This window comes from Oryzias melastigma, linkage group LG4 (genome assembly GCF_002922805.2).
Source record: "Oryzias melastigma strain HK-1 linkage group LG4, ASM292280v2, whole genome shotgun sequence".
NCBI classification, from domain to species: Eukaryota; Metazoa; Chordata; class Actinopteri; order Beloniformes; family Adrianichthyidae; genus Oryzias; species Oryzias melastigma.
The window spans coordinates 31,455,967-31,476,440 of NC_050515.1; the positions used below are offsets into that span (position 1 = coordinate 31,455,967).

A 20,474-nucleotide genomic window follows, 5' to 3' on the forward strand; every position below is an offset into this window, starting at 1 on the left:
GTCAATCAGGATGTGGAATCATTTACGTCAACTAATCAGCAGGAAGCTGGTCAGGGAGAACTAGAAAACAAGCAGGGTTGAGGCTCCTGAGGACCAGGGTTGGCCACCCCTGGAATACAACATAACTAATAACGTGAATTTTTGTGTTTGCAGGAAAATGTACTGAAGATTCAAATAACATCTGTGTTTACCCAGAGCTCCGCTCGTCCTCCCGGTTCCCGTGGAGTTATCAAACGAACCCTTTCACATGAGCACTGTCCGAACAAACGGACCAATCAGAAATGATCGTGGGTTGGCTTTAGGCTTGCACGAGGAAATTTCTGTGATTGACGTGCTTTAAGTCATACATCTCTGGAAACTCTAACCAATCAGATATGGGAAAGGGCGGATTTAATTTCCTTTTTGTTTACAAGGCACTGCGTGTAACCAATAGGCAGGGAGAGAGGGCGGAGAAAGCCGCGGCTGGCGTCCAATCACCGTCCGCGAACGCTTCAAGGCCCCGCCCCCTAACCGGTCTGCGGACTTCCCTCAGACAGTTGTATGTTTCATAAAAATGCACTCTGATGCGGCAAGTAAGTAGAAACGTTCCCGACAGGTTTTAGTGAAGCTGACCGCGACAGTCGTGGGGCCCCGTGCGCGTGTTAGTCAGGAAGAGGCGCGTGAACGTCCAGCGTCGTAAGCATCCGGTTTTGTCCCGGGGTTCTGGGGATTTTGACGAGAATCTGCTGTTTTGTGTTGCCCTCTTTGTATCTTCCAGTGCTGGTAACAAAGGAAGAATAGGGGATTCAGACGTAGTTGTTCTTGTATTTGTACACGTTAGGCGGTGTTAAAAACATGATGCATAATCTGAGAGGATTTTTCACGCGGTGTGCTCAGTAAAAATGCCACGGACGTTCCTTAAATCGGGAAGGTCTTCGATGGTCATCGGATTGGTGTTTCTGTCCATCCATCCCGATCATTTCCTCCCGCTGTGACCCACACTGAGGCTGGATGTAGTCGGAGTGTCGTTTAGTGGTCAGCTGCAGACTGTTACACAGATTGCAAATTGTGACGCAGTTGTGTAAAACATCTTTCGTTGCCTCGAGCAGCTCAGCTTTGGGCTTTTCACTCATCACATGAGCAACAGAGAAACGTCCTCGCGGAGCTTTTCTACCGGCAGTCACAGAACATGACACGAAACCGTCAATGTTAAACGTATTCAGTCAGTTGGGTTAAAATGTTGGGAGGCAGAAGGCTATGAAAGAAATGCTTGTTTGGTGACGGTCTGGGAGTTGTAGTTCTTTACCGGAGTGACGGCGGCTCCCGAAGGCTTCTGGAAACGATTAGAACTACAACTCCCATGACGCGAAACGTTGGGGTACTTTATAAACTCTGTACAAGTTGCGCATCTGCACTGCTATTTTAGGTATGCAGCTAGTGCTAAAGCACGATACTACTTTATGGTGTTTGGCCGATTCTGGCTTCGAGAAATATGAACTATATGCATAAGTGTTTGACCGAGAGCACGAGGAAGACGATCGATGTAGTCACGATGCAGTAGATTGATTCTATTTGATTAAGTTTCAATACCAAGTAATGAACTCACCCATGCTATTCCTTATCCTAATGAAGGGGTCGGCAACCTTTAACAGTAAAAGAGCCATTCTGACTCGTTTACTACTGATCAAAACCTAGAAAGAGCCGCATAGATTTACTTTAGCATTTAGGTCGTTTGGATTCGCATTCATGACCTTATTTTTTTTAAATAATAAAATATGAATTGTCTACTTTTTGGCACAAACAAAAGCAGAAATATAAAAAGAACCTAGGATCTCTTAAAATGTGATTTTTCTTATTACATTTACTTTTTTTCAAAATAAAAGCTGTTCTGTGCCAAACAGGATCATCAATGTTCAGCTCTGGACAGCTACTAACCAATGTTGTGCATCACAAGATAATATGTGCTTTTAACTGATAAAAGATCAAACTTTTGACCAAAGTTTTACTTTGCATATACAATCTGTTCATTCTGGAGGTAGAGTTGATCAAACAAGACGTCTTCAGGTCAACAGGATGTAAAAACCTACATAGTTTATCATCTATGTGAACCTCAGACATCAGTTTATACATTTAACTAATCTAAATTAAATGAATACTAATTAAGTAATCCTTACTTAAAAAAATACTATTTTATTCTTTTCTTTTTTGTTCTTTCTCCTCTTTGTCCTCAGCAGTCTTACACTGCTGGGTTTTGTTATTTTAGTTTGGGGTTGGATCTTGGTAGTCTTAGTTTGTTTTCTTTAGGTAGTTTTGGTTAGTCAGACATTATCAGGAGCTGCTGACTCTGACGTTGACATGTCTGGATCAGCATCTCCATGACTTATTTTATGTTTGATTAAGGATCCACCATGGAGACATGAAAGAGAGACACATGTGGATCTGGAGCTGCAGCTTGCAGACCTCTGAAATAGAGCAATAATAACAAGTGAAAAGTAACTTGTAAAAAAGCAACTCAGCTTTTAAATAGTGGAAATAGGGTGAACAATGCATGCTGCCTGCATGCTCTTTCTCTGTTGCTGCTGAGACCTCACAGGACTGGCAAAAGTGGCTCCGCTGGGTCCTTCTTGCTGATACAGAAAAGTTTCAAACAAAAGCAGGAATATCGATATCTGTGGGATGGTATCAATCCAACATGAGATAAATGTTTTGGATCAATCCACCCAACACTAGTGTAGGAAGTGTACTAACTTAATGATTCTTCAGACTAAATTGGAACATTTTAAGTTCACAATAGATGGTATTCAAAAAGAAAACTTAAAGTATACTGCCTCACTTTTCATGTTTACCAATAATACACATAATTCATATCATAAAAGTAGTTTCCAATCAATTGGTTCATTTAGAATTATCCAGTTGGATCTGATTCGCTGACCTAAAACGGATCCAGAACATTTTTATCCCAAACTTCCACCAGTGTGATATAGAAACAAATACCTGGTTCTGAACAGTGTAGGTGAAGTTTTCCAGACTCCTTGTATTTTTTCAAGATACATTAAATATGTGTACAAACAAGTAAACAAGAATGAATGTTAAATCCATTCACATTTTAGTTTGATAAAGTTCAGCTTACTGTTGTTTTTGCGCATCAGAATAATCCTTATTAGAATGTTCTACCTCACTGTATGGTCACGTGACTTTGTAAATTCAAAGACTAGAGTGATGGTTGATCAGTTTCTCCTGCATCATGTGTGTTGTCTGCTGTGGTTGTGTTTTTTTCATTTTAGTGAACCTACTGTGTCTCAATCCAAATTATGTTTTCCAAGATAGATTACAATTTATTTAATTTTGAAAACATTTTAAAATGCCATAGATCAGAAATCTGTAACCTACAGCTCCAGATCCGCATGTGGATCTTTTCTCTCTCCATTGAGGCTCCTTGACCAAACATAAAATAAGTCATGGAGACTGATGATCCAGACATGTCGACCGTCAGAGTCAGCAGCTCCTGATAATGTCTGTCTAACCAAAACTACCTAAAGAAAACAAATAAACAAAGCCAGAAACTAAGACTACCAAGATCCAAACTAAAATAACAAAACCCAGCAGAGTAAGACTGCTGAGGATAAAGGAGGGAAAAAAAAATAAAAGAAGAATATTTTTTTTAACGTAAGAGTTACTTAATTAGCATTTAATTCAGATGAGTTAAATGTATAAATTGATGTCTGAGGTTCACATAGATGATAAACTATGTAGGTTTTTACATCCTGTTGACCTGAAGACGTCTTGTTTGATCAACTCTACCTCCAGAATGAACAGATTTTATGCAATAAATAACTTTGGTAAAAAGTTTGATCTTTTATGAGTTAAAAGCATACATTATTTTGTGCTTCACTACAATGGTTACTAGCTGCTCAGAGCTGCACTGAGATGATCCTGTTTGGCACAGAATAGCTTTTATTTTGAGAAAAATTAAATGAGCTTTTGTCAAACATAAAAAAGTCATATTTTGAGATATGCTGGTTTCTTTTATAATTTTGCTTTTGTTTGTGCCAAAAATAGACATAATTCATATTAATTATAAAAAAATAAGGTCATGAATGCAAACCCAAATTTCCCAGATACTAAAGTAAATCTATACAGCTCCTTCTAGGTTTGGATCAGTAGAAAGCGAGTCCAAATGGCTCTTTTACTGTTAAAGGTTGTTGACTCCAGTCATAGGTCAATTGGATCAACAATGTGTTTAGGAAAGATCAATCTGTTTGGTTTATAGAAATATACAATTTATTCTTACAAACTTATAAATTAAATTACCTTGTTCTAAGGTATGTTTTGCATTAACGGTATAGGTATTGATCAGATTTAGTAAGCATAGACGTTTTTATTTACTTTACAGATTTTCAGCTTAATTCACATCTGACGACTCTAGCCAGCATCCACAAGATTCACCACACTTTGCACAGGCTGGTAAATATGTTTCATTGATGCATGTACATTTGAATTAGCCTAAATATGAATTCATGTGCACAAAACTCTATCACTCTGTGTTTTGTAGAACCTGACTGAAGACATTGGACAGGACAGCCACCCATCAGGTGATAATTCAGCTGCCTTCTGTTGGCTCTGGAATACTTTATTGTATTTTTACAAGTTCATTTCTGTCATTATTAAAGCAGTCATGCTTTCATTATCTAGGTTGGGAACACGTGTCCTAGAATGGATTATTGGTAGAGTCTTTGTATTTCTCATGCAGATTTTATCCTTTTAATTGACTACCCAGCTTGCTGCTCAAGAGCCATGCCACCAAGGAAAAAGAGGAGACCGTCTGCAGGAGATGACATGTTAGCCAAAAAAAGTCGCCAGGACAGGTTGGAGGTTTCTTTAAGGGCTCATGAATAAACTCTTAATACAAGTATCTGGTGGGGGTCAGTTCTTAGAACTAAATTAGCTGTAGGGAAAGATTTAAGAAAAAGTGCCGACCTTTACCCATATTTTTGGTGGTGTACTTCCAAATATTTCAAATACACGCATCTATTTTTTGTCCGCAGTGTTTTCAGAAGACATGAAACATCACAAATCCGAGAGGAGGAGACATTTTCCAGCAAAAGATGCCTGGAGTGGTTCTACGAGTACGCTGGTGAGCACTCCTCACAGCTGTCAGTGCTCTGTTTTAAAGCCTCCTTTTCAAAGTGCTTGCTGTATTCTTGTCTGAACTAGGTTGTGACGATGTTGTGGGTCCAGAGGGGATGGAGAAATTCTGTGAGGATATTGGCGTGGAGCCTGAGAACGTAAGCAGACTTTTTCTTTTCTGTTTTCTAGATTTACATTGCAGTTTTGTTTTAAAGTCCCCCTATGACAATTTTATTAAAAATGTTATCAGTAGTGTTTTAATTATGAAGTTTTTAACCAAAATCCCACAACCTAAATGTCTTAAAAAGCCATTTTCATGTTGATCTTAAGCCACTGTTTCCAAAATCTCCTCTGAGGGGGCGTGGCTTTTGGAGCTGAGCTGCTCCAATAATGTACTTTAAGCACCCACTCTGATCATCTTTTGATGCATTGTAAAAGCGTTTCCTGTGTTGGCACAGAGTAAGCCCACCCTTGCTTCCCAACATCCACTTGTTTACGCTCTCTCCAGCTAGCTTACAGCCCATCAAAACCCCAAACTAACATTGCCAATGCAACAAAATGGATAGCTCCTAAATTGAATCCCTACAGTTTACATCCAGATTCCAGTTCAGACAAGGAAAACAAAGACGTTCACAGATCTACTCGTCTACAAGTGGATCCATCAGAATGGAGCAGAGCAGAGAGCTTGTGGCTTGCTGTAGTACTACAACTACAATCTTTTGTCAACACATTTTTATATCGTACCCAATTCAGCATGATTTGATTAAAGAAATACTCCGAAATTTAAAAGAAAATGAATCTTGATTTACCTTATAAACATGTCCTCCATCAGAAACATGCTACAAGAGCACGCTGAAACACCTTCATCATCAGAGGTCTTTAAGTGCTAATGTGTCTTATCTGTCGTTTCTCTTCTGTTTGCTAAAAAGAAAAAAAAAGACTTTTAATGTCCTGTTTTAAAACTCTAAACTTCCAAAAAGGGGACAGAAGTTTTTCAAACTGAAATTTTTAGATTTGAAAAAAGATTTGAAACAGGGAAAAAAAAGTTTTGAAATTGAAATTTTGAGTTTTGAAACCTTACAAAGCATAACATTTGAAGCTGAAAATAACGAAGTTTATTTTAGAATAGCAAAAAGTTTTGGACTTTTAATTTTTTTTTTTTTTTTTTTGGGCCAAACACCAATATTTTTTCAATTAGTTTAGTTTAGGTTTCAAATGACATTGACCCCAATCTAGCTCCATAGGAGCTCATCTCAAAGATTTCACCAAACATTTTTTGTCTGGAATTTCATCCATTTGCTGTCAACTCTTGCAGGTGGATGTGGCTCACACAAATACACACAGTGAAAAGTCTGATTTGTCTTTTTTGCACTGCAAAATTAAAGTGTGTTGGACACAAATAGCTGTTCGAGTTCTGGATCATAGAGTCTCCTTCTCGATCACTGTCCCATGAACAGGATCTGCTGCCCCCCTCCTAGTCTCAGTCCAAAGTTTTCTGCTTTGAGATTCCTCACTGAGTTACTAAATGCCATCTGAGCAGTGCACTCAATTTGACAAGTCAGAGGAATCTTCTCTACTCCTCTTCCAAAACTGGATTCTGTGTTTTTCTTTTCTACGTGGAACGGGCGATAAAGCGCTGTAGAGAACAGCTGCTGCCCACCACCTAATTTCCCCCCCCTGGGATTAATAAAGTATTATTGATTGATTGATTGATTGAGTTTGTTAGACTGAAGGAAAAACACTTAAAAAAAGACAAGTTTTTAGTTTCAAATGTGCAAATGAAGCACATTAAACCTGAATCATTACAAACTGAAGTGTAAAGCAGGGTCTTTCAGTTTCAATGAACTGCATGTGATGTTCCATTTTTCTAACTCGGTTAATCATAAATCCACTGCTTTTAGCTGCTCACCAAGCTCCTTTTTTAACTTAAATATATTCACCCTAAATCAGGGGTGTCAAACTCAATCACACAAGGGGCCGAATACAAAAGACACCGTAGGTCACGGGCCGAACAAGATAAACAGTTATTGAATACTCTAAACTAAATTTTGAAACTTTTAAACCCTAACTTTTTAACATAATTATGAACTACATATATAGCATAACCTGCAATGAACTTCAAAACATCCTAAACAAGTGAAAAAAGCCTAAATTAGCCAAAACAGCTAGCATGTAGCTGAAATGTCTAAACCAAAAATAGCCCAAAAACCCCAATGCCATTATAACTTTCAATATTTTACTCTCCATACAAATGCATTTTATCAAAATTGTACAAGTTAGAAGTAAGCGCAAGATAACATCGGACCATTAATAACAATAAAATAAAATGATCTGGAGGGCCGGACAGAATTACCTAGAGGCTTCTCCTTTAGAAGATCTGGCTTGCTCATCTTCATCCTCACTTTGGATCTTCCTCTTTAACATCTGATTCATTTTTCTCTGCATGTTCTTTTTTATTTACATTTTTCTTTGAAACAATTTGCTCTTTTATTTCACCATGTCACCTTTTACTTTTTGCAATGCATGTGCATCTGCATTGGACTGGTTTACTGACGACACATTCTCATTCCCAATTCGTCACATATTGACGTTTTGGGTGTCCCCAACTCATCATTTTTTGACTGTTTGTAAAATGAAGGGTCTGCAACCATCAGGACGGTACTGGTACCCTAAACCGGCACCTAATGCCGTACCAGAAGTAATACTGGACCTGAATCGGTACCAGAGTTGGAAGTTGGACATCTGGAAATCATGCAGACACAGCGGCCCTCGAGGCCTGGAGTGGAACTCAAGAACTCAAAGTCCTCCACCTTCTTCACCTCTGCTCCCAGTATCCTCACTGTTCTGGACATCACAGAACAGCCGCTCCACCTCTGAGTACATGCTTTGCATATACAGATATGACTGTATTATTACTGTAGTAACACAGCTGCATTGCATTCCACAGTGGCAGTAACCTCTCCTCACTGTTATTTGATTGCTTTGTGCAGTGCTTTTGTGTGTTTTATCAGACCTAGTCCGGTGACCTTTTCTGGCAGAATCAGCAGCTCCCCTACATATTCTTGTTGAATTATTAATATGGACATATGCTTTTCAAACTGAAGTTGAGACAATTGTGACATTTTTATAATGTTTCAGCATGATTTAGTAATTATTTTTGAGGTTGAAGGACAACATTGAGTAATCTAAATTCTGCATGGCTTGTTTCCTGATTCTTCTCAGGTGGTGATGCTGGTTCTTGCGTGGAAGCTGGATGCCCAGAGTATGGGATATTTCACCCTGCAGGAGTGGCTGAGAGGCATGAGCTCGCTTCAGTATGTCACTTCTGCTTTTTTTCATTGTCTCCACTAGCATTCAGATCTGCTCCGGGAGATCCTCGTGTTTTCTCTGCGACTGTGAGCTGATGGTGAAGAGTAAAACTCTTGTTTGCAGGTGTGACTCCACGGAGAGGCTGAGGAACTCCCTCGACTACTTGAGATCTGTCCTGAACGACAGCACTAGTTTTAAGCTCATTTATAGATATGCCTTCGACTTTGCTCGGGTGAGTTTGATTAACCCTTGTGCTATCCTATGGGGTCCAGATGACCCCACTCTTGTGGTGATGGGATCCATGACAACTAGGAATTTCCTTTAATTTCCCCGCGGGCACATCCCAAATGGATTAATAAAGTTGTCTATCTATCTATCTATCTATCTATCTATCTATCTAGTGCTGCCACAAACGATTATTTTAAAAGTCGACTAATCACCGATTATTTTTCAGATTAGTCAACTAATTGGGTCAAGCACAAAGTGGATGTAGAGCACACATTTTAACCATCATTAGCTTTAAAATGACTAAAACCTATATATGTAGCATTATCTGCAATAATGCTAGTGTGAATGCTGTAAGTTTAATTTGGGCACTAAAGATGCTAGTGACAATAGCTGAAGATGCAAAAATTGATAGCTAAAAATGCTGAAGTTGATAACTGAAATCACTGAAGCTAATAGCTGAACAGGCTGAAGCTGATAGTCAGCTGGAATATTAGTTAAATGCTAAAACTGCCTAAAAAAGCCAAAGTTAGCCACAACAGCTAGCATGTAGCTGAAATTTTAGCTAATAGCCTAAAAAACACACAAAAAAAGCCTAAATTGGCAAAATTAGCTAGCATGCAGCTGAAATATCTAAACTCCAAAATAGCCTAAAAAACCTTAACTAATGCCAAAATAGTCCAAAAAGCTAGCAGAATGCCATCATAACTTTCAACATGACTACACTCTGACTCCACATAATATAAAGTAACGACTAATCGACTATTAAATTAGTCATCAACTATTTTAATAGTTGATTAGTCGTCGATTAGTCGACTAATCGTGGCAGCCCTCATGACAAAGGTGGACAGGATTTTATGTCTGCCACTGACACCAGTGAAGATAAAAAATCCTTGGAAAAAAATGTTCAGCACGCGAACTGTGTTTTCATTAACTCTGAAATTACGCAAATTGGATTTTCGATAATAAATTCTCTTAATGGAAACAATTTAGAAAAAACTCACATTGTTTGAAAAAAGAGTTTTTACGCTTAGAGGAGGGAGTTTTGGAATGTATCGAAATTGACATTTTTCTCAAAACTGCAATGGAAGCACTTTTTTCGAAATAAATGCGCTTCTTGGTATGAAGTGTCTGCTCTGAGCGCCACAGCGGGCGCCACGAGAGATTCCACAGCGTCACAGCTCATTATAAGCTGTGTATCGTACGGAATCATCCAGCTCCTCCATAAAATCATCAACCAAAGTTTCATCTTCGCTTCATCTGGAGCTGCACTTTTGCAGCTTGCAGCCTGGATTAGACGCAGAAGTTTCCTTTGTGGATGAGCGCGAGTGCCACGCCACACATCACACAAATCCTCCCTTTTAGTGAATCAAATAAAAAAAAATACTTGTTCTCATCCATCGCAGTGTTTTTAATGACTCATCGCATGAGTTGGTTTGTGCTTTATCGCAAAATTACAATTCATGGAAACTCATTTCAAAACTGTTTTTTTTTAAATTCCTAGAATTCAAATAAAGTTTTGCCCAAATGTGTAACGGAAATGCAGCTACTGTCTTGTGGGGTCCAGATGACCCCACTTTTAGTGTAAACATGCCTAGGATTGAACAAGGGTAAGAGCCTTTTCCACATTCCATTTCAAGTCTTGGAGGGCGAAATAAGAAAGTGGTGTGAAGAGCGTCGGTGTCACGTCCTTGCTCTGCTGAAGCTTTGGGTGTTTTGCTCCAACAGGAAAAGGACCAGAGGAGTTTGGACTTGAACACTGCCAAGTGCATGTTGGGGCTCCTGTTGGGGAAGACGTGGCCCCTGTTTCCTGTGTTCAATCAGTTTTTAGAGGTAGGCAGAGTTTCAGCAGATCCCCTTCAGTCTTTTCTTTGTGTTGTACGCCACTGAACTCATGTTGTCCCTCAGCAATCCAAGTACAAAGTCATCAACAAAGACCAGTGGTGCAATGTCTTAGAGTTCAGCAGGACAATCAACCTGGACCTCAGTAACTACGACGAGGACGGTGCCTGTGAGTGAACAGGTCTGTGCAAACATGACAGCAGAGCCTGAACGCCTCATGAATGATGGTCTGTGTGTCACCCTCTCACCAGGGCCGGTGTTGTTGGACGAGTTTGTGGAATGGTACAAGGAGAGGCAGATGTCCTAGCTGCAGGAGGATGACGGAAGAAAAGACAACTGTGACCACTTTTGAATATCAATTTATAAACAACACAAACACGGTTAAGCAGTGACAGTGTGTGCTTCTTGGTAGAGGAGGTCTTCAGGCTGTGGGTGGGCGACAATTTGGGGAGGAGGAGTCCACCTGGTTTGTATTTCAAGTGTGTGTTGCCCAAAGGGTCTGGGCGGAGGGCGGTCACTGGAGGTTTACTGCTTACTGAAGCTGTGTAGCGGCGCTGCTCCCTGTCACTGTGACATGTTGCTGTCTGTATTAGGATGCAAGCAAAATGGCATTGTGTGGGAGAAGCTTTCCTCACTGCTTGTCTTCAGCACAGAGACACCAAGAGAAGTGACCATCCATGAATCGAGCTCAAGTCTTAAACCGGGTTACTTTGAGTATTATTTCCTGTGCAATGAACTAAAGTTTCTCTGAACAGAAAACACTATTTTGTCTGGAGTTGGGTTGTACTTCAAGAAGCACACTGTGTCAAAGAGTTGAAGACAGGTTTCTGATGCCTGTGCTGTTTACTATCAACATGTGCCAGTTATTTCTTTGCCTCCAGTTTTGGTTGACATTTTCAAACCCCGTGCAAAGGCTCCAGACCTCGTTACACCAAACAAATCTGCATTGCTGCTTACTCTTATTACAGTACAGTGCTCTGTTCTGCATTTCTTGGTCTGACGACCAAAGAATGTGTCTACGTTGTGTAGGTAAGAGTATTATTGTGCCTCAAAACTTGGAAGTCACTTTGTGCGTCTCCTCACACACAAACACATCTCAGTAAACTTAAAAGTCCATACTAACGCAAGAAAATGCACACACGTAGACACACACAAGTGGTCAGGGATTATTTCAAGATGCATTCAAAATGTTTGGGCGCCATGATAAGTTATCATGGAACGAGAAGGGGTCCACTTTGTGCTCGTTTGTGGAATCTGTTTTGTCTTCCTTATTCCACTGATAGTTTCAGGTTTCTTACCAGTAGCATCTCCCAACACTGATGATGGAAGTGCAGTGGAGCGTCTCCTGGAGACACCGGCCCTCAGGCTCTGAGGTGTTTCTACGACTCAGAGGAAGCAATGGAAACAGTGAAGATTTGGAGCTGCGTGAGGATGCTATGCCGCTCTGTTTGCCTAGTGTAAAGTTCTCGTAACACATGTATAAAATCTGTCTTTGGTTGTGACGTGATGCTGATCTGTCAGAAGACTTACTATTTGCATGCTTGCTCCAACAGAGCTCCTGGTGAATGGATGAGTTTTTTGAAAACATTTTTCAAACATGCTTTTGGGTTTGTACAGAAGATTAGTGCATGTGATTTGTGTTTCATTTGACCCAGTTTTTTTTCTTTTCAATAAGAAAACATTGTTATGTCTGTTTAGACCTGAACACACCTGTAACCTCAAGGTGGAATAGGTATTCCTCCCTGCATTCGTCTCACCATTCACATCTACACCCACAGTCAAGGAGAAATCATTTTATTCATTCTTTAGTGGAAATACACGTTTTTTCCTGCCTTTCAAGCCATTATTGCAGTGATTAAAACAAAAGAGAAAACGTTCAGATGGTCATTCATGTGAGATTTAAGCAAATCCACTGTAGCCAAAAAAAATCCCTTTCATTGTGATGCAACAACCATTAACACAAACTTGTAAGTATTTGATTGTTTGAATACATTGCAGAACTTATTTTTTATTCACATAAGAAAATGCAGGAAGAACAGTCTTGTTCTAGTTGTACATATGTATGTAAATTATTAAGTGTCTGTCTGTTTTCACTATAACCCATGTCTATATACAAAAATAAAAGGGTTTATTAAGTTATTGGCTTTTATTTGACTTATTAGTTAATCTGTCCTTGACTAAAAAAAATATAATCTGTCATATCTACAAACTTGGCGATTGTCCTGCGAAATGAGTTTAAATCAAATATTAACAACTGTGTTTTACAATAGTTCAATCTATTACAAATTCACCTCTACAATCTAAAAGATACATTTATCTTAAAGGAGAAATAAAATAATTTGCTTTATTAGCACGGATTGGCTTGATTAGAAAGTCAACATTTTTCACATTTATAGTACGATAGGTAAGGTTTGTTAGGTCTTTGGACTAATGGGATTTCTCTTCAATAACCTTTATTCTGATCTTTATTCTGTGTTTTGTAAGGATTAGGCTGCTTTCAGTTATCTGATGATGGTGTTGATGGGACAGGGGGTGGAGCTTCCTGTGGAGGCTTAATATTTCTAAATCCATGACTTCTGTAGCTGGGCACTCCATACAGCAAATCTAAAACCCGTTTGTCATTCTCTGCTGCAAAGGGTGGATGTGATGGTGGTTCAGACAGGGCCGTGTCTGTTTCATTCCTGCCATAAAGAATGTGGTCATCTGATGAAGGAGATTCCTCCCTATCTGAATCTGCGTCCCACTTTCTTCTAGCCAGTGACATCGCTGCCAGAGCACGGAACCCTCTCATTTCCTTCTTGTCCTCAAAAACAGCCTTTGAGGCTTCATGTGTTCTGTCAGGGAAGCTGCCAAACTCCTCAGAGTTAACAGGGAATGAAGAGGAAACATTTGCAGTACCAGATGATGAATGTTCCAGACCTAGTGTAACCGGTTTCCTGTTGTCCTGCAGTATTTCTGCAACATTTTTGATGTTTGACACAAGTTGGGGAGACTTGGGATTTTCAGGTCGAACCTGCTGCTGAGCTGCTTTTGCTTTTGCCTCTTTGTTCATAAAAGGACTTGGTACACCAAGACTTACTCCAGTTCGCCTTATTGGTGATAGTGGCACATCTGTGTCCAATCTGAACTCTTCACTTCGTTTCATCAAGATGTCATCAATGCTCAGATGGAGAGGACTCCTGGGGGCACCAGAATTTCTGTCCATAGTACTTATGTCAGTACTCATGGAATCCATGGCTTGGCTTCTAGAACTATTATATAGTGATAATGGTTTGATGATGGAACGCTTATAAGAGATCGCAGAATCGCCTAAGTCAAAGACATCAGGTGCACTTTTGCTGTTTTTCTGCTTAGAGCTTGAATCACTTTCATTCTCAGTACTGGAAGATGAGGAACTGCTCATCTTTGGTGACCGTACCTTTACATCCAGACGCCTTTTAATTCTTGGGACTCCAAGACTCAGGTCAGGAAGACTAGATTTTATTGTTTCTTCCTCACTACTGCTTGAGGACCCTGAATTCCTCACTGTTGCACGAAGATTGTCTGGTTTGGTTTCGAGGACTGGTGAGGAGTCTGTGTGAGTTATTTCTTGTTTCCCAATACGGCTCATTGGTCTTGCTATTACTCCAGATCTACTGTCACTGCCTGGAGAGTATGGAGTTGGGGATATCAGATTAGGCCGTGGTGCAGTTTGTGATGAAATTTCAAGGTGCTTTCGGAAGCGGGAAATTCCTAGATTCATGGTAGCCCATCTATGGTGAAGATCTAAGTTGGATTCTGGAGATGTGTAGACTGTGTCCTTTGTTGGTTGGTTCTCTATGCCATCTTCAAAAGTGACATACTTTTGCAAGACAATATTAGGGGTATTTTTCATTGGGTAATGAATGTTCAATGCTGAAGACTTTATTGTGAACTTCTTCCTTTGGACCTTTGTTTCATCATCACTCTCACTGCTTGAAGATGAGGAGGAACTTTGTGAGGCTGTCTTAATATATGGAGATGCTGATGTATGGAATGTTGGCCTTTCAACTTTATTTAAGCTTGTTGTTCTGTCAATATTGTCACTGCTGGAAGATGAAGCAAAGGATGACAATGGTACTGTGAAGTCTAAACGTCTGTTAACGTGAGGAATATGCAGAAGGTCTACAGTAGGCCATCTGCCATGTGGGTCATGGGTGTTAAGTTCAGGTTCTTGAAATGGAAGCTGTCCAATCTTTAAACTTCCTGGTCTGTGTTTAACTCTGTGACTTTCACTCTCATCATCACTCTCACTGCTTGAAGATGAGGAAGAACTTTGTGAGGGTACCTTGACAAGTGGAGATGTTGACGTTTGAAATGTTGGCTTTTGAACTTTCTTTAAGCTTGTTCTGTCAATACTGTCACTGCTGGAAGATGAAGAATGAGACAATCGTACCTTGAAATCAAGACGCCTGTTAATATTAGGAACATGCAGAAGGTCTACAGTAGGCCATCTACCATGTGGTACATAGTCTTGAGGTTGAAGTTCCTGAATCTGTCCAATCTTCACACTTCCTGGCTTTTGTTCAATACCATCCTCACTATCACTGCTTGATGATGAGGAACTTTCTTTACATGGAGGTTCTCGGAATGGAAGCTGTCCAGCCTTCCAGCTTTCTGGCTTCTGATTAATTCCTTGGCTGTCATCCTCACTTTCACTGCTTGATGATGAGGAACTTTCTGACTGATCTTTGACACATTGAGGTCTTGACGTTTGTACCTTGTTTAGTTCAAGTGGCTTTATTTGGACCTTTACGTCATCATCACTGTCACTGCTTGAAGATGAGGAAGAACTTTGTAAGGGTGCCTTGACAAGTGGAGATGTTGACGTTTGAAATGTTGGCATTTGCACTTTCTTTAAGCTTGTTGTTCTGTCAATATTGTCACTGCTGGAAGATGAAGAATTTGACTGTGGTATCTTGAAATCAAGACGCCTCTTAATATGAGGAACATGAAGAAGGTCTACAGTAGGATATTCGCCACGTGGCTCATAGTCTTTGGGTTGAAGTTCTTGAATCGGAAGCTGTCCAATCTTCACACTTCCTGGCTTCTGTTCAATACCATCCTCGCTATCACTGCTTGAAGATGAGGAACTTTCTGATTGATCTTTCACACGATGAGGTCTTGACGTTTGTACCTTGCTTTGTTCAAGTGGCTTTATTTGGACCTTGACGTCATTGTCACTCTCGCTGCTTGAAGATGAGGAAGAACTTTGTGAGGGTGCCTTGACAAGTGGAGATGTTGACGTTTGAAATGTTGGCTTTTGAACTTTCTTTAAGCTTGTTCTGTCAATATTGTCACTGCTGGAAGGTGAAGAATGTGACAATCGTACCTTGAAATCAAGACGTCTGTTAATATTAGGAACATGCAGAAGGTCTACAGTAGGCCATCTGCCATCTGGTACATAGTCTTGAGGTTGAGGTTCTTGAAACTGTCCAATCTTTACACTTCCTGGCTTCTTTTCAATACCATCCTCACTATCACTGCTTGATGATGAGGAACTTTCTGACTGATCTTTCACACGTTGAGGTGTTGATGGGTTTACCTTGTTTAGTTCAAGGGACTTTATTTGGACCTTTACGTCATCATCACTCTCACTGCTTGAAGATGAGGAACTTTCTGATTCATTTTTGATTCTTTGAGATGTTGATGTTTGTACCTTGTTTTGTTCAAGTGGCTTTTTTTGGACCTTTACGTCATCATCACTCTCGCTGCCTGAAGATGAGGAAGAACTTTGTGAGGGTACCTTGACAAGTGGAGTTGTTGACGTTTGAAATGTTGGCTTTTGAACTTTCTTTAAGCTTGTTGTTTTGTCAATATTGTCACTGCTGGAAGGTGAAGAATGTGACAATCGTACCTTGAAATCAAGACGTCTGTTAATATTAGGAACATGCAGAAGGTCTACAGTAGGCCATCTGCCATCTGGTACATAGTCTTTAGGTTGAGATTCCTGAAGTTGTCCAATCTTTACACTTCCTGGCTTTTGTTCAATACCACCCTCACTATCACTACTTGAAGATGAGGAAGAACTTTGTGAGGGTGGCTTGACAGGTGGAGATGCTGACGTTTGAAATGTTGGCCTTTGTACTTTCTTTAAGCTTGTTCTGTCAATACTGTCACTGCTGGAAGGTGAAGAATGTGACAATCGTACCTTGAAATCAAGACGTCTGTTAATATTAGGAACATGCAGAAGGTCAACAGTAGGCCATCTGCCATCTGGTACATAGTCTTGAGGTTGAGGTTCCTGAAGCTGTCCAATCTTCACACTTCCTGGCTTTTGTTCAATGCCATCCTCACTATCACTGCTTGATGATGAGGAACTTTCTGACTGATCTTTGACACGTTGAGGTCTTGATGGTCTTACCTTGTTTTGTTCAAGTGGCTTTATTTGGACCTTTACATCATCATCACTCTCACTGCTTGAAGATGAGGAAGAACTTTGTGAGGGTGCCTTGACAAGTGGAGATGTTGAAGTTTGAAATGTTGGCTTTAAAACTTTCTTTAAGCTTGCTCTGTCAATACTGTCACTGCTGGAAGGTGAAGAATGTGACAATTGTACCTTGAAATCAAGACGTCTGTTAATATTAGGAACATGTAGAAGGTCTACAGTAGGCCATCTGCCATCTGGTACATAGTCTTGAGGTTGAAGTTCCTGAATCTGTCCAATCTTCACACTTCCTGGCTTTTGTTCAATACCATCCTCACTATCACTGCTTGATGATGAGGAACTTTCTGATTGATCTTTGACACGATGAGGTCTTGACGTTTGTACCTTGTTCTGTTCAAGGGGCTTTTTTTGGACCTTGACGTCATCATCACTCTCGCTGCTTGAAGATGAGGAAGAACTTTGTGAGGGTGCCTTGACAAGTGGAGTTTTTGAAGTTTGAAATGCTGGCTTTTGAACTTTCTTTAAGCTTGTTCTTTCAATATTATCACTGCTGAAAGGTGAAGAATGTGACAATCGTACCTTGAAATCTAGATGCTTGTTAATATGAGGAACATGAAGAAGGTCTACAGTAGGCCATCTGCCATGTGGGCCATGGTCTCTAGGTTGAGGTTCTTGAATCGGAAGCTTTCCAGTCTTCCAGCTTCCTGGCCTTTGTTCAATACCATCCTCACTGTCACTGCTTGATGATGAGGAACTTTCTGACTGATCTTTCACACGTTGAGGTGTTGATGGTTTTACCTTGTTTAGTTCAAGGGGCTTTATTTGGACCTTTACGTCATCATCACTCTCACTGCTTGAAGATGAGGAACTTTCCGATTCATTTTTGATTCTTTGAGATGTTGATGTTTGTACCTTGTTTTGTTCAAGGGGCTTTATTTGGACCTTTACGTCATCATCACTCTCACTGCTTGAAGATGAGGAAGAACTTTGTGAGGGTACCTTGACAAGTGGAGTTCTTGAGGTTTGAAATGTTGGCTTTTGAACTTTCTGTAAGCTTGTTCTGTCAATATTGTCACTGCTGGAAGGTGAAGAATGTGACAATCGTACCTTGAAATCAAGACGCCTGTTAATATTAGGAACATGCAGAAGGTCTACAGTAGGCCATCTGCCGTCTGGTACATAGTCTCTAGGTCGAGGTTCTTGAAGCTGTCCGATCTTCACGCTTCCTGGCTTCTTTTCAATACCATCCTCACTATCACTGCTTGATGATGAGGAACTTTCTGATTGATCTTTCATTTGTTGAGGTGTTGATGGTTTTACCTTGTTTTGTTCAAGTTGCTTTATCTGGACCTTGACGTCATTGTCACTCTCGCTGCTTGAAGCTGAGGAGGAACTTTGTGAGGGTGCCTTGACAAGTGGAGATGTTGAAGTTTGAAATGTTGGCTTTTGAACTTTCTTTAGGCTTGTTGTTCTGTCAATATTGTCACTGCTGGAAGATGAAGAATGTGACAATCGTACCTTGAAATCAAGACGTCTGTTGACATGAGGAACATGCAGAAGGTCTACAGTAGGCCATCTGCCATGAGGGCCATAGTCTCTCGGTTGAGGTTCTTGAATCGGAAGCTTTCCAGTCTTCCAGCTTCCTGGCCTTTGTTCAATACCATCCTCACTATCACTGCTTGATGATGAGGAACTTTCTGATTGATCTTTGACACGTTGAGGTGTTGATGTTAGCACCATGTTCTGTTCAAGAGGCTTTATCTGGACCTTTACGTCATCGTCACTCTCGCTGCTTGAAGATGAGGAGGAACTTTCTGAGGGTGCCTTGATAAGTGGAGATGTTGAAGTTTGAAATGTTGGCTTTTGCACTTTCTCTAAGCTTGTTCTGTCAATATTGTCACTGCTGGAAAATGAAGAATGTGACAATCGTACCTTGAAATCAAGACGCCTGTTAATATGAGGAACATGCAGAAGGTCTACAGTAGGCCATCTGCCGTCTGGTACATAGTCTCTTGGTCGAGGTTCTTGAAGCTGTCCAATCTTCACACTTCCTGGCTTCTTTTCAATACCATCCTCACTATCACTGCTTGATGATGATGAACTTTCTGATTGATCTTTGATTTGTTGAGGTCTTGACGTTGCTGAAGACTTTATTGTGAACTTCTTCCTTTGGACCTTTGTTTCATCATCACTCTCACTGCTTGAAGATGAGGAGGAACTTTGTGAGGGTACCTTGACAAGTGGAGATGTTGACGTTTGAAATGTTGGCTTTTGCACTTTCTTTAGGCTTGTTGTTCTGTCAATACTGTCACTGCTGGAAGGTGAAGAATGTGACAATCGTACCCTGAAATCAAGACGCCTGTTAATATTAGGAACACGCAGAAAGTCTATAGTAGGCCATCTGCCATGTGGGTCGTAGTCTTTAGATGAAGGTTCTCGGAATAGAAGCTGTCCAGCCTTCCAGCTTTCTGGCTTCTGATTAATTCCTTGGCTGTCATCCTCACTTTCACTGCTTGATGATGAGGAACTTTCTGATTGATCTTTGACACGTTGAGGTCTTGACGTTTGTACCTTGTTTTGTTCAAGTGGTTTTATTTGGACCTTTACGTCATCATCACTCTCACTGCCTGAAGATGAGGAAGAACTTTGTGAGGGTGCCTTGACAAGTGGAGATGTTGACATTTGAAATGTTGGCTTTTGAACTTTCTTTAAGCTTGTTGTTCTGTCATTATTGTAAATGCTGGAAGGTGAAGAATGTGACTGTGGTATCTTGAAATCTAGACGCCTCTTAATATGAGGAACATGAAGAAGGTCTATAGTAGGATATTCGCCACGTGGCTCATAGTCTTTGGGTTGAGGTTCTTGAATCGGAAGCTTTCCAGTCTTCCAGCTTCCTGGCCTTGGTTCAATACCATCCTCACTATCACTGCTTGATGATGAGGAACTTTCTGATTGATCTTTGGCACGTTGAGGTGTTGATGGTTTTACCTTGTTCTGTTCAAGTGGCTTTAATTGGACCTTGACGTCATTGTCACTCTCGCTGCTTGAAGATGAGGAGGAACTTTGTGAGGGTGCCTTGATAAGTGGAGATGTTGAAGTTTGAAATGTTGGCTTTTGCACTTTCTCTAGGCTTGTTGTTCTGTCAATATTGTCACTGCTGGAAGGTGAAGAATGTGACAATAGTACCTTGAAATCAAGACGTCTGTTGACATGAGGAACATGCAGAAGGTCTACAGTAGGCCATCTGCCATGTGGGCCATAGTCTCTCGCTTGAGGTTCTTGAATCGGAAGCTTTCCAGTCTTCCAGCTTCCTGGCCTTTGTTCAATACCATCCTCACTATCACTGCTTGATGATGAGGAACTTTCTGATTGATCTTTGACACGTTGAGGTGTTGATGTTTGCACCTTGTTCTGTTCAAGAGGCTTTATCTGGACCTTTACATCATCGTCACTCTCGCTGCTTGAAGATGAGGAGGAACTTTCTGAGGGTGCCTTGATAAGTGGAGATGTTGACGTTTGAAATGTTGGCTTTTGCACTTTCTCTAAGCTTGTTCTGTCAATACTGTCACTGCTGGAAGATGAAGAA

General features: G+C 40.4%; 2 protein-coding genes across 5 annotated transcripts in view; one reads left to right on the forward strand and one right to left on the reverse strand.

Moving 5' to 3' along the window:
* Window positions 1–420: 420 nt before the first annotated feature.
* Window positions 421–12,621, forward strand: dcun1d4 (DCN1, defective in cullin neddylation 1, domain containing 4 (S. cerevisiae)). 4 transcript variants are annotated; one of them, XM_024258959.2, is made up of 11 exons: window positions 421–572; window positions 4,373–4,443; window positions 4,532–4,571; window positions 4,730–4,844; window positions 5,025–5,113; window positions 5,194–5,264; window positions 8,329–8,420; window positions 8,539–8,647; window positions 10,369–10,473; window positions 10,549–10,651; window positions 10,734–12,621. In XM_024258959.2, the coding sequence occupies exons 1-11, from the start codon at window positions 554–556 to the stop codon at window positions 10,787–10,789; spliced, it is 870 nt and encodes a 289-aa protein (XP_024114727.1). In that variant the 5' UTR covers window positions 421–553; the 3' UTR covers window positions 10,790–12,621. The 4 variants fall into 4 exon arrangements, with proteins under 4 accessions (XP_024114727.1, XP_024114730.1, XP_024114729.1 ...); XM_024258962.2 differs by having other exon boundaries at window positions 518–675; XM_024258961.2 differs by having other exon boundaries at window positions 519–675; window positions 4,757–4,844.
* Window positions 12,622–20,336: 7,715 nt separating this feature from the next.
* Window positions 20,337–20,474, reverse strand: part of LOC112136755 (serine-rich adhesin for platelets) — a 9,493-nt gene continuing 9,355 nt past the window's right edge. Inside the window, exon 7 of the mRNA XM_036211755.1 lies at window positions 20,337–20,380. Within this exon, the coding sequence (XP_036067648.1) occupies window positions 20,337–20,380 (44 nt within the window). The remainder of the gene's footprint in view (window positions 20,381–20,474) is intronic.

Bases quoted from the DNA above. Each gene is read 5' to 3' on its own strand.
- dcun1d4 (XM_024258959.2), top strand. The intron at 4,845-5,024 runs GTTGGAGGTTTC...TTTTGTCCGCAG, and splicing joins AAAAAAAGTCGCCAGGACAG to TGTTTTCAGAAGACATGAAA. The intron at 10,474-10,548 runs GTAGGCAGAGTT...GTTGTCCCTCAG, and splicing joins TGTTCAATCAGTTTTTAGAG to CAATCCAAGTACAAAGTCAT.